Source organism: Chiloscyllium plagiosum, chromosome 37 (assembly GCF_004010195.1).
Source record: "Chiloscyllium plagiosum isolate BGI_BamShark_2017 chromosome 37, ASM401019v2, whole genome shotgun sequence".
NCBI lineage: Eukaryota > Metazoa > Chordata > Chondrichthyes > Orectolobiformes > Hemiscylliidae > Chiloscyllium > Chiloscyllium plagiosum.
This window is the reverse complement of record NC_057746.1, coordinates 3,653,867-3,668,380: the sequence shown is the minus strand read 5'-3', so window position 1 is coordinate 3,668,380 and position 14,514 is coordinate 3,653,867. Positions and strand designations below refer to the sequence as shown.

At 42.6% G+C, this 14,514-nt stretch overlaps 1 protein-coding gene and 1 pseudogene across 2 annotated transcripts in view; one reads left to right on the top strand and one right to left on the bottom strand.

Annotated features, from left to right (window-relative positions):
* The window catches only part of LOC122541647 (zinc finger protein 658B-like), a 15,707-nt gene extending 7,934 nt beyond the window's left edge, over positions 1 to 7,773 (bottom strand). The window contains exons 1-3 of one of the 2 annotated variants that reach the window (XR_006309631.1): positions 7,752 to 7,773; positions 3,872 to 4,320; positions 3,492 to 3,580 (exon numbers count right to left, since the gene is read on the bottom strand). Coding sequence is in view for 1 of the 2 variants with exons in the window: in XM_043678577.1 (XP_043534512.1) it covers positions 3,049 to 3,853 (805 nt within the window). In the remaining variant the exon portion in view is untranslated. Of the gene's footprint in view, positions 1 to 3,048; positions 4,321 to 7,751 lie in introns of those variants that run through there. The other variant, XM_043678577.1, reaches the window with a different exon arrangement.
* Positions 1 to 14,514, top strand: part of LOC122541643 — a 131,006-nt pseudogene that overhangs the window by 48,013 nt on the left and 68,479 nt on the right.

The window sequence follows — 14,514 nt, the reverse complement described above, 5'->3', positions numbered from 1 at the left end:
GTTGGTCTTTGTAAGCTTCCTAATCCTCTGGTTTCCCACTGCCCTTTGCCACATTATATGCTTCCTCTTTTGCTTTTACGCTATCCCTGACTTCCCTAGTCAGCCATAGTTTCCTCATCCTCCCTGAACCATGCTTCGTTTCCCTCGGGATGAATTTCTGCTGTGTCTCCTGCATTTCCCAGAAACTCCTGCCTTTGCTGTTCCATTGCCTTTCCTGCTAGGTTACTCTCCCAGTCAATCCTACCCAGCTCCTCCCTCACTCTCCAAAGATGCCTTTATTCAGCTGTAATACTTCTGATTCTATCTCCTCCCTCTCAAATTGCAGAATAAATTCAGTCAGGTTATGATCACTGCTTCTTCAGGGTTCCTTCACCCTAAACTCCCTTATCAAGTCTGCCTCATTGCATAACACTAAATCCAGTATTGCTTGTTCGCTAGTGGGCTCCAAGTCAAGCTACTCCAAAAAGCCATCTTGTAGACATTCCACAAATTCCTTTACTTGCAATCCACTACCAACCTGATTTTCCCAGTGCTCCTGCACATTGAAATACTCCATGATCACTGTAACTTTGCTGTTCCTGCACATCTTTTCTATGTCCTGGTCTATCATTCGGTTGTGGGTTTCAATCCATGTCATGAATCCATTCTTCTGGGCCTCTGGATTATGAGCCCAGTGACCATCTCACCACCATCTCCTCAGTTCCAAAGTGATCGAGTCTGCTATTCCGTGGTGTAAAGGAGGTCTGATACAAGTCATAGAGGTTTACAGTACGGAAACAAGCCCTTTGGCCCAACTTGCCCATGCTGTCCAGTTTTCACAATTAATCTAGTCCCATTTGCCTGCACTGGTCCAAATCCCTCCATACCTATCCCTGTTGAATGCATACCATCCATGTACCTGTCTAAGTATTTCTTAAATATCAAAATTGTACTCGCCCCCACCACTCACCACGTTCCATGCGAAAAACCTGCCCCTCTGGACTTTTTTCTATCTCTCCTCTCTCACCTTGCCCTCTAGTATGAGACTTCCCTACCATGGGAGAAAGCTGTTGCCTAATGAACTTATCTGTGCCTCTCATGATTTTATCGACATCTCTAAGTTGACCCCTCAGTTCCAAAGATGTGCAGGTCAGGTGTATTGGCCATGCTAAATTGCCCGTAGTGTTAGGTAAGGGATAAATGTAGGGGGTTTGGGTGGTTGTGCTTCGGCGGGGCGGTGTGGACTTGTTGGGCCGAAGGGCCTGTTTCCACACTGTAAGTAATCTAATCTAATCTATAACTGAAACCCTTCAGCCCAGGTCGACTCCCAGCAAATCTTTTCTTTTCAAGTCATTTCTTTTTCCTCACTCAACTGTGACACACACAGTATGTTTAGCAAAGGCACTGGATAGTGACCAGAAGCAGCCATTGAGGTTACTTTCTTCCCTCTGCCCAGCATCTCCCACACACACACCCCATTTTCTCAAGCATTGAGAAGGTGGGTGGAGTGTGAAATAAGCTCTCAGTTAATGGGTGCTCAAGACATGCTGTCGTGGTTAAGTTTTACCCTGAAAGTATTTGTTGAATGCAAAAATGCACTCAGCAGAAATAGTAATTCAATGGATATGTTGAAATGTTTTGCCTTGTTTGCAGAAGAGAAATTGCTTCAGTGTAGCTGATAGAAGGGTTCTGGTTTATCCTAGGAAATCAGATACAATGCACTCATTCAGAGTGCACCTTCCAAATTCAGCCATCAGCCACAGCACTGGGCAAAAAGATCAAATCCAAGTCCAGGCTTTTGCGAAAGGCCAAAGTTTCAGGGGGAAAAAATCTCGAAAGGAGACATTAAATGGCACTGCTATCAATGTGTCTCCAAGTATAGGAGATGAATTCAGTAATCAACAAAACTCATCCTGTAAATCAAAGGGACATGCTTCCAACAAACACTCTCAATTTCCAACACACACAGCTCCAGTCAAACAGTTCAGCACAAAGCACCGAGTAAACAGCTCTCTCAGCTGGATCTTCTCACACAGCATAAGGGACATTTCCACCCACAGGATAGTCAGACTGCCTGAAGATTGGTGTGGATATTATGGGATACAATTTGTATGAAAGCTGCTCCTTCACTCACCATCTCCTCACTTGGATTTCAGTCCCTATAGGAAGTGAACCAGCTCTGGAAGAGGAAGAGGAGACAATGTGCAGAGTGGGTGGGCTCTCTGATTGACGTCTCTCACAGTCAATCCAAATATTTCTGGAGCAACATGAGTTTCCAGAAACTTGGGAAACTGACCGGGGAAATGGAGGTGACTTTGAGCAGCAGATCAGGCGAGGATTTAAATTTATCCCATCTGAATAAAACCTCACTTATTGCAGCTATGTCTCAGTTGGCCTGGTCAACGATTCATAGAAACTTCTAGTGTGGGAATAGCATTCTTCATCATGAGATGCTTTCAAACTGTGAATATCAGTGTGGGATATGTGTGATAGCAGATCAGAAACTTCAATAAGTACATCATTGCCTCTAAAATACTTTTGGATACCCTGAGTCCCCGACGCACACCTGGTCACCCTCCGCTTCTGTTTAAACATACCACACACAGAAAACAGGTGTCTACACAGGAAGAAGCTGTCACAGAAGTTTTATTGCAAACCTCATACACGATGGATGGGCCTCTCCCCTGGTACTGCAGACGGCTGTTGAAATCTATCTGGGCTTTGTCTCACACTTCACAGTTGACTAGTTTCTCCCCTGGGTGAATGTGTTGGTATGCGCAGAGGTTTGTTAAATGCAAGAAAAATTTGTCACATTTCTCACATCTCGTTCTTCATGGTGGGAATCATCTGCTATATCAGGAGGTTCAATGTTGTCCAAAAAGTTTTATGAAAATATCACACCTGAAGACTTTATCTCCAGTATGGACCAACACTCCAGTGAAGGACTTCCAGCCTCAATAATCATGTGAATAATCATATACCTCTCATTCAAAGGACTTCTCCCTTCATGAATCCTCTGGTGTCTCACAAAAGCATAGGAGTCAGTAAAAGCCTAATTAGAAATCTCACATTTGAATGGTTTCTCCCCTGTATGTAAACGTTGGTGTCTCCTAAGGTTTGACGACTGTGAGAATGATTTCTTGCACACGACACACATAAATGGTTGGGCCCCTGTATGAACACATCGATGCACACGAAGGGTCAATGAGTCCGAGAATGATTTGTCACACACTTCACATGTGAATGGTTTCTCCCCTGTGTGAGTGCGACAGTGTATACGGAGAGTTGATGAGTTGGAGAATGATTTGTCACACACTTTGCACATGAACGGTTTCTCCACTATATGAATGTGGAGGTGCGTTGATTGTGAGAATGATTTGTCACAAACTTCACATGTGAATGGTTTCTCCCCAGTGTGAATGCGTAGGTGCAAGCGGAGGTGTGATGACTGTGAGAATGATTTTTCACACGACTTGCACTTGAATGGTTTCTCCCCAGTGTGAATGCGCCGGTGATTCACAGGTGTCAACGACTGTGCGAAGGCTTGGTCACATATGTCACACCTGAAAGGTTTCTCCCGTGTGTGGATCCTCTGATGTATCTGCAGTACAGAAGAGTGAAAGAAAGATTTATCACAAACCTGACAGCTGAAGGGTTTCTCCCCTGTGTGAGTGCGTTGATGAATCAGGAGGGTCATAGATGTTGCAAAAGCTTTATCACAAACTTCACATTTAAATGGTTTCCCCCCTGTACGAACATATCGGTGATTGTGAAGGTGTGATGACTGAGAGAATGATTTATTGCACACTCCACAAGTGAATGGCTTCTCCCTACTATGGATATTTAGGTGTTTTGTGAGCATAGATGACTGCATGAAACCCTGGTCACACACCTCACATTTCCTCCTGTTTAGTGATGCAGCTTTTGTGCTAGATCGTGTGAGCCTGTGGAATCCTCCTTACACACCTCACACATGAACAGTTTCCACCTTGTCGAAATGAGTCAGTGGTTCAAGAGGCTCAGTGAATGATTGGGGCCACTTCCTCTTCTTCCTAGCCTCACTCTGATTGATCGCCCACAGCTGAAGAATCAGAAAGGCTGGTTCTGATTAAAGGCTCCACATCACTGACCAGTTTCAGATCTGATGATATGTCAGAGCTCCTCTGATCTGACCGATTTCCAGATGATAGTTTCACTGCTCAACCTTCTCTGTGTTGAGCAATGCTGTGAAGGAATTGGATGTCTTTCCACAGCTGAGTAGTTGTTCCTTGGATGATGGTCAGGATCTGTCTGCGGTGTCTATCCTCTCTGTATTCTCTGGTGTAGTACAGTGCATTCTTTCTGTAAAACAGGAAGAGGAAACATGATTTTCTCCAAATCCCTCTCCTCCTTTGCCGAAGGGTCCAACTCCTTGGTATTTGTTTGTTTGTAATTTCAGAGGATCTGACTACCGAGCATTTATTGCCCATCCTTAACTGCCCATGAGAAGCCTTCTGGAACTGCTTCAGTTCATCTGGTGTAGATTGATTCCCTGCAATTGGGTGGCATGGTGGCACAGTGGTTAGCACTGCTGCCTCACAGTGCCAGAGACCTGGGTACAATTCCTGCCTCAGGCGACTCTCTGTGCGGAGTTTGCACATTCTCCCCGTGTCTGCGTGGGTTTCCTCCGGGTGCTCCGTTTCCTCCCACAATCCAAAAATGTGCAGTTTAGGTGAATTGACCATGTTAAATTGCCTGTAGTGTTAGGTGAAGGGGTAAATGTTGGGGAATGGGTCTGGGTGGGATGCGCTTCGGCAGGTCGGTGTGAAGGGCCTGTTTCCACACTGTAAGTAATCTAAACAGTGACAGAACAGTGAAGTAGTCTCAAGTCAGGTTAGTGAAAGTTTGGAAGGAAATTTGCAGAGATGATGTTCCCATGTATCTGATGCTCTTGTCCTTTCAATGATAAAGGTTTCAGGTTTAGAAGGTGCTGTCAGAAGGGTTGTGAATTGTTGCTATGCTGTGGTGGGGTGGTTATGTGGAATGGTGGCAGGGAGGCTTTCAAAGAGGAGGACAGTGAAATTCAGGAGAAGGGGCATGGAGAGCAAGAGTCAGGTCATGTGTGAGGGGGAGTAGAGTTGGTCCTGGGGTGTTTGTGATATAGATTCTGGATTAGTGGTGCTGGAAGAGCACAGCAGTTCAATCAGCATCCGAGGAGCAGTAAAATCGCCGTTTCGGTAAACATCGATTTTACTGCTCCTCGGATGCTGCCTGAGCTGTGCTCTTCAAGCACCACTAATCCAGAATCTGGTTTCCAGCATCTGCAGTCATTGTTTTTACCTAGTTGATTTTAACCCTACTGCAAATCCTCTTGCAAGGATGCCTGCCTTGAAGAAATTTTCCTCCTCTCTCTACAAGGATCTCAGGGAGTCCCTCTCCCACTGCAACTCCCAGGTCATTTCCTCTGCCCTGAAGCTCTTCAACCATGTCCTGAAACAAACTCCCTACCACAGCCACATTTGCTTCCTCAGTGCCTGCCTCCGTAACAACTATTCCCACACGGACTACGGTCCAACTTTAAACCAACAGAGTTCGGACCCAAACAGAACAAACAGTACAGAGCTTTATTCCTGATGAAGGGCTTTTGCCCGAAACGTCGATTTTACTGCTCCTCGGATGCTGCCTGAACTGCTGTGCTCTTCCAGCATCACTAATCCAGAATCTGGTTTCCAGCATCTGCAGTCATTGTTTTTACCTGTTTGTGATATAGAGACAAGGTATGGGTAGGGAGTGAGATGGTATTGGTAGGATCATAGTTGGGTAGGTCTCTCCTCCTCCCTTGCCTGGTGACCAGGATTTGAGATCTGGCCACTCCATATTTTTGCTCCTTAACCAGACAGCAAGTTTATTGTGCTGGCCAGAAGTTTTGCTATGCTGGCCATTTTTAATAATTATTCATGTAAATTATCAATTTAATGGATTAGAATTGTTTTTCTCCAGCTTCCAACCACTTCCCACCCCCTGAAATACAGGTTCACATTCATGGCAAACCTTCAAACCTTGCCTTTCTAAAGTTTGCATATTCCTCCCAACTAAGTGAAAAATTGTAATAAGGCCCACCTAGCGAGGAGGTTTGCCAAGCTGATATTTTTAAATTCATTCATGGCATGTGGGTGCCTCAGGCTAGGCCAGCATTGATTGCACATCCCTAATTGCCCTGAGGGCAGTTAAAAGCCAACCACATTGCTCTGGGTCTGGAGTTACATATAAACCAGACCAGGTGAGGATGACAGATTCCCGTCCCAAAAACCAAATTAATTTTTGCAAAAATCAACAATGGTTTTATGGTGGTAATTCCAGATTCTTTTATTGAATTCAAATTACACCATCTGCCATGGTAGGGTTCAAACAAAGGACTCCAGAACATTAGCTGAATTTATGGATTAATAGTCTAGCGATAATACCACTAGGCCATTGCCTCTGCTTATAATTGAGAGTGGTACACATGCTGCAAGTGTCCCTCACTGGTAGAATGAATGTTGAAGGTGGTGGATGTGGTGCCAATCAAGTGGGCAGCTTTGTCCTGGACAGTGTCAAGTTTGCTAAATGTTTTCAGAGTTGCAGTCATCCAGTCAGACGGAAAGTATTCCATCACATTCCTGACTTGTACCTTATAGATGGTGGACAAGCTTTGGGGATTCCTAGCTGCTGCCCTGTTCTTGTTGCCACTGTACTTAAATGGCAAGACCAGTTAAGGTGATGGCTGAGTGTGTGTTTGGAGGGTGACTCGATGTGTATGATTGGGGGGGCAGATGGGGAGTTATGGGAGACACAGACAGTGCTGATCACCAGGACCCAGGAAAAGGTTGCCTCCATTCTGCAAATAATTTATCAATCAATGGTCCACAGGATACTAACCAGTTCCCAACAGACACAGAACTCAACAATAGGAAATCAGTAAAGGTGAAGCCTCATATGGAATACTGTGTCCAGTGCTGGTCACTCAGTTATAGGAAAGATATTATTAAGCTGGAGGGTTCATAAGAGATTTACCAGGATGTTACTGGGTATGGAAGGTTACAGAAAGGCTGGATAGGCTGGACTCTTCACTGGAGCATAGGAGATTGAGAGGCAACCTGACAGAAGTTCATAAAAATAATGAGAGGTAGACACAAAGTTAATGGTAGTTGTCTTTTCCCTAAGATGGGCAATTTCAAGCTGAGGGGGCACATTTTTAAGGTGAGAGGAGACAGATTTAAAACGATGAGGTGTAAATTATTTAGAGAAAGGGTGGTTCATATGTGGAATGAACTTCCTGATGAAGTGGTAAATGTGGGTAAAATTACAATGTTTAAAAGACATTTGGGTAGGTACGTGAATTGGAAAGATTTGGAGGGATATGGGCCAGCAGCAGGCTGGAATTTAGTTTGGAATTACGTTCAGCATGGACTGGTTGGACCGAAGGGTCTGTTTTCATGCTGTGTAACTTTCATGACGCTGCACCTCCCAGATAATGACATCTCACCTTCTCATATTCAGGAATGATCCATCAACAAAACCCAGCCTGAAAATCAGAGAGAAATGCTTCCAATAAACACACTCAATATCCAACACACAGCTCCAGTCAAACGGTTCAGCACAAAGCACTGAGTAAACAGCTCTCTCAGCTGGATCTTCTCACACAGCATAAGGGACATTTCCACCCCTGACTGCCCACAGGATAGTCAGACTGCCTGAAGATTGGTGTGGATATTATGGGATACAATTTGTTTAAAAGCTGCTCCTTCACTCACCATCTCCTCACTTGGTTTTCAGTCCCTATAGGAAGTGAACCAGCTCTAGAAGAGGAAGAGGAGACAATGGGCAGAGTGAGTGGGCTCTCTGATTGACATCTCTCACAGTCAGTCCAAGTATTTCTGGTGCAACATGAGTTTCCTCAGTTTCTCCTTCGACAAGGCTAAAATTAGAGAAGGAAAGCCCTTTATAGTAACCTCAGCCAGTGCAGGAATTGAAATCATGCTGACAGCATTACTCTACATTGCAACTGTCCGAGGTTACCACAAAGGACTGGTCTCGATTTCTCCCCTGGCATGAGGTGTGGTGCCCTTCAGGTTAAACTACGACCAATCATCTCCTTTTGATGAGCGAGCAACCCTATGGCTTGGCAGGACTATGGGGGCTTTACCTTTTTTACCTTTTATGTAGGACTGTTTAGAAAGTTTGGTTAACAAATTTTTATTGCACAATTTAGGGGATCCTCTTAGCTCCTCCATAAGTCTCTTCAAAAGGACTGAATATTATGGAATCATCACAGCATCCTTAATGGTAAACTGTAGCAAGGAAATTCCTTTATCTCAATGAATTTGTGCATTCTTAACAGTAAATTGAAATTATGGTCCCTCAAGTTCAATGGTATTCATCTAATGCTCCTTGAGATGAGGGATGATAATCTTCAGATTTAAATTGTTTCCCTGCAACTATGCAGGATTTATTTGAATATTTGTGACACAAAATTTGAACCTTAATATGATTGGATTTCTTTGTGTAATCTATATTTAAAAAATAAATTTGGATAACCTTTCCACTCCCACTTTTTGTCATAATTTTCCCCAAAGGCATTGTTTCAGGAGATCTTGTTGAAACATATATAATTGTTTTAAAAGTTGCAATTCCCAATACTGAACTCAGGTTGGGTTTTATGCATTCTATTAAGGTGCTGTTTAGTGGTCCTTCACGAGCTGGCACTGGAATTAAAAACGCAAGTTTAATTAATGGTTGGGATTTCCCTCCTTCCTGACATGAATGGCATGTCTGACAAAGTCCTTATATAATCTTGTTGTTCAACAAAAATATTTTAATACTTTAGCCGGAATTTTCCGAATAGCTAAGTGAATTGGCATTGAAATTTTGTGAGCCATTCATACTCATTTGGGACCACCACCAGATTGACCAAATCCCATTCCTTATTGGCTGATATCTGGAGTGCTCTCCATTTTCTCATTAACATTTTATCTTATAAATAATAATACTCAGTTATTGGTTTTGATTCAGTTTCTGAGTAGGCTGCCTGATATGCTTTGATCAAGATCTGTCTTGTGCATTCCTTCAAAGAAGATGAGTTAATCCTATTAGTCTTATTCTTTTTACTTAATCCTTTTTATCTAAATTTTTGAAACCTTGTTGGATAACTGAGTTCCCAAATCACTTCCTACTCTGGACACCTCTTCCAGTCTAATTCTAATTCAGTGTGCTCAAGATTTAGTCAGATCACAGTCAGGAAACTATCCCAACGTCTGCAGTGAGGCCAATAGTTTGGAATCAGCCAGGTTGTCCTCCAGGATAATATCAATTTCGGGATCAATTACCACAAAGGACTGGTCTCGATTTCTCCCCTGGCCTGAATTGTGGTGCCCTTCAGGTTAAACCACGACCAATCATCTCCTTCTGATGAGAGAGCAACCCTACGGCTTGACAGGACTATGGGGCTTTACCTTTTACATGTATGACAGTTTGGAAAGTTTGGTTAACAAATTTTTATTGCACAATTTAGGGGATCCTCTTAGCTCGGGATTTGTTGCACGACTCCAACTACATTGTCTTTATCACTATTCACTCTTTAGTATAAGTCTATATAATTGGATCAGTTTGTAACCTCCATATATATCTCCAGTTAATACTTCCTTCTTCATTAACCCCACTGGATGAGAAATTGTATCATCGACCAACATCAGTAACTGTCTTGCTCCAGTAACTCTCAACATCTTTGTAGCTTTAGCTCCTTGAATATAAGAATGAGGAAATACCCCTTGTTGTGAAATAAAATATTCTGTGACATTCTTTATCACTATCAATGAAGAATTTTCTTGACTGTCCAGAGGCACCACTCCCCAGTGTATCCCAAGGAAACACATTTCACCAGTATCAGCGCTGCTGTTTTAATACCCATTTCTTTCCTGGTACATTTCTATACAGTGTTCCTACAACTGTACTAGGTTTACCATTTAACTTCCAGCAAGAAGGTTAAGTACATCGAATTTAAAAGGGATCTGAAGGGCAACTTTTGCACACAGAGGGTGGCACATATTTGGAATGAAAAAACTGCCAGAGAAAGTGATAGATGCAGGTTCAATTACAACATTTAAAAGACATTTACGGTGGTACATGAATTGGAAATGTTTAGAGGGATATGGACCAAATGCAGGCAAATGGACTAGTTTAGTTTGGGAAACTTAGTTACATGGACAAGTTGGACTGAATGGTCTGTTTCTGTGCAGTATGACTCCATGAATCTAAGCCATCCTTTCCATCGCCGACATGTGCAAGGCTTTCTCCTTTATTATTTTAGTGTCCTTCTATTTGTTCCCTAAAATTATATCTTTCCCATCCCCAGAATTTCTATTTGGAGTTATAGCGTAGCGACATGAATAGTGCTCACCACTCTCAGGCTGTGGCCATCAAGCCAAAAGTATGTGCTGCCTACCTTAATAAATGAGCAATGGTGGATATGAATTTCAGTGCTAGTGTGATGCTGGGTAATTAGGTAATCTTCCTATAGCCTGGTGGCTCGTATGAAACAAACATAAGTTTTTTGGTTGTTCACAATAAATAAAGTATTGACTGTACCATTCTCAACTCATCAAAAAAGATGGTTTTCTGGTTAATTTCTCAGGACAATATCTTGACCTATCAATGACAAGTTAAAATTCATTCAAGCTTAACAATTTTCTGTCACTGATCATTAACTTGATCATTATCCATAGCACTGTCTGTACCATTCAGAGTTCACCTGCCAACCAGCACTCTCCACTCAAACATTATGAATGTTGCCTCTCCTTGAATTTGGTATTTCTTGCAAAGTGTCCTGATGAATTCAAGACCTCATCCCATAGACAGATCCGCTTCAGGTGACAGGTATTTGACTAATACCATGGGTGATGTTTGTACTCCTGCCTGGGAGGACAGCTATCCTGAGTATGCGGACAGAGTTGGGGTTTGAGTCTCTGCAGACCTGGGTTCCCTCAACCTATCATATTTCAATGTAATAATGGTGTGATATGTTCACCTTACACTCTTCCGAGATTCATTTCATGTAATAGGAAAGATCTTGAATCATTTTCAAATGCTTTGTCATTTTGGTTGATTCAGAGTTTAGTATTGTGGTGTTGTCTGTCTGCTGTTTTATCTATCCTCTCTATTGATTTATAACTCACAATAAATTTATCCTTCTTAATCCAAATGCTCTAATTTGTCAGCATAGTGTGACCCAATTCATTGAAATACTCAGGATCCTACAATAAGAGTCCTGTCTCTACTTTATTGATCAGTCTCACTGTGGGTATTGTCACTATCTCCATCAATGGGTTTATAATTTTTAGGAAGCAGAATGTTTCCTTAAGGAAAAAAAAGACCTGTATCTATATAGCAACTTCGACAAATTCACAGTGTCTAAATGTGTTGTTTGTTACAAGTGTTATTTAGGAAATGCAGCATCCCCTTTGTATACAATGAGCTCCTACCAACAGAGACTGAGATTGAGAGTGCTAACTAAGTCATGTATGACAAAGGCATGGAGTTGCTCTCAGAGTCCTCAACATTGACTCTGGACCCCATGAATTTCCTTACGTATGTTAAACGTGCATAAGGAAACCTTCTGCTGATTACCAGGTACCTGATGAATCAGTACCCCTCCACATTGTGTGTCTTGGAGGAAGCATTGAGGATAGCAAGGACATAAAATGTGTTCGAGGTGGAAGATTTCAATGTCCATCACCAAGAGTGGTTTGGCAGCAGACGACTGATTGACCTGGTTGGATCCTGAAGACATTGCTGCTGGACTGGGTCTGCAGTAGGCGGTGGGAGAACTAATAAGGGAAAAACATACTTGACCTCATCTTTACCAATCTGCCAGCTTCAGATCCATCTGTCCATGAGAATATCCTTCATCATGTTGTGTGGCACCATCACCTGTTTGAAATGGGCCAGACTTTGAACAGATCTAGCAACTCAAGACCTGGCATCCATGAGGCACTGTGGGTCATCAACAGAAGCAGAATTAACTCCAGCACAAGCTGCAACCTCATGGCCCACATATACCCCACGCAGCCATTATGATATAGCCAGAGGATCTACCCTGGTTCAATATAGAGTGCAGGAGGGCAGGCCAGAAAAAGCACCAGGAGTACCTAAAAATAAGGACTTCTGAGGAAGGGTCACTTGACCCGAAACATTAATTCTGGCTTCTCTCCACAGATGCTGCCAGACCTACTGAACTATTCCAGCAATTTCTTTGTTGATACCTCAAAAATAAGGTGGAAACCTGGTGAAACTACCAAACAAGAACACTTGCATGCCAAAAATTAAAAACAGCAAGTTATACACAGAGCCAAGCTCTGCAGTCCCACCACACCCTGTCATGAATGGTGGTGGACAATTGAACAACTGATTGAAGGGGGAGGCTCCACAAATTCCCCAACCTTGATATAAGAGCTCAGTACATCAGTGCAAAAGATAAGGCTGAAGCATTCGCACTGATCTTCAGCCAGAAGTGCTGAGTGGATGATCCATGTTCGCTTCCTCCAGTGGTCCCCAGCATCACAAGTACCACTGTTAAGTCAATTTGATTCACTCCATGTGACATCAAGAAGTGGTTGGAGGTTCTGAGTACCACAAAGGCTATCGGCCTTGACAACATTGCAGCAGTAGTACATGAAGACCTGTCCCCCTGAACTTGCTACTCTCCTCACCTGTTTGAGTAGTTAGAAAACTGGCATCTACCTGGCAATGTTGCCAGGTATGTCATGTACACACAAAGCAGGACAAATCAAACCCAGCCAATTACCGCCCCATCAGTCTACTCTCAATCATCAGTAAAGCAGTGGAAGGCGTCATCAACAGCGCTATCAAGCAGCATCTGCTCAGCAATAACCTGCTCAGTGATGCCCAGTTTGGGTTCCACCAGGGCCACTCAGCTCCTGACTTCATTATAGCTTTGGTTCAAACATGGATAAAAGATCTGAGTTCCAGACGTGAAGTGAGAGTGACAGCCCTTGACAGCAAGACCACATTTGATCAAGTGTAGCATCAAGGAGCCTGAGCAGAGCTCGAAGGACTACTCTGCTAGTTGGAGTCATACCTGGTACAAAGGAAGATGATTGTGGTTGTTGGAGATCCGTCACCTCAGGTTTAGGACATCTCTTAAGGAAATCCTCAGAGTAGTATCCTAAGCCCAACCATCTTCAGCTGCTTCATCAAAGACCTTATTTCCATCATAATATGAGGATGTTTGCTGATGATTGCACAATGTTCAGCACCATTCACAACTCCACAGATGGTAGTCCATGTTCAAATGGAACAAGATCTGTTCAATATCCAGCTTGAGCTGACCAGTAATAAGTAACATCCACACCATACAAATGCCAAGCAATGACCATCTCCAAAAAGAGATGTCAGACAACAGTGGCACATTGTTTTTATCCAATCCTCTCTGATCTGTGATAAAGATAAAATACTGTGCATGCTCAGGAAAAAAAAACAGAATGCTGGATAAACTCAGAAGGTTTGGCCGCACCTGAGGAGAGAGAAACAGAGTTAACATTTTGCATTCAGTAAGATTTCCTCAGAACAGTTTCTGTCTGCTCTGGAATTGTTTCCAGGTTGTTGTATTCACATTTGGCCCTGCCCAACTTGTGGCTTTTTAAGGCAGTTCTTTTCAGGGTCATCAGATTTTGACTTTTAATTATAAAAAAACTTCAGCACTCATTATCCAAGGATTTCTTAAAAGTAAATAGCCGCAGTTCTTATCTTGTCAATTAGAAAATAACAAGATCTTGCAGATATTTGAAGCGAAAAAACACATCTTTTCAACCCTTGTCCACTAAGTAGTGATTAGAAGGCTGTCCATTGTCGATCTCTTCAGACACTGTTACTTTCCTCTCTTCAACCACTCTTTTGTCCATTCCCCACATGTGGGATTTTGAAGTAATGTCTACAATTCAATATCCAAGTACAAAATCCACTACCAAATGCTAATAAAAATCAGCACATAAATTACTAAAATGATGAATTCCTTGGGCTAAAAGTCAATGAAAAGGGGTATAAAATACATCTCAATTCTTGGAACATGATCCAGTGGATGTTTACGTGGCTGCAATGATCATGAAACTAATCAGATCATTAATGTAAGACTCTTAAATAAAATTGCCTCAATTGTCACATAATTTTTAAAAACAAATTGATGGCTTTTGAAAATCACCTTGACAACAAACTCAAGCACATCAATTGTGACTGAAAACTTGCATTTCGTTTTGTCACTTTTATCAGCGTAATCCAGCTGAAATTGACTGTATAGGGAATTGTAAAGATCAGTTGCATTTCGGTCCAATTCATCCATGCCGACCAGATATCCCAACCCAATCTAGTCCCACCTGCCAGCACCCGACGCATATCCCTCCAAATTCCTTCTATTCATATACTCATCCAAATGCCTTTTAAATATTTCAATTGTATTTGCCTCCACCACTTCCTCTGGCAGCTCATTCCATACACCGTATGGGTTCA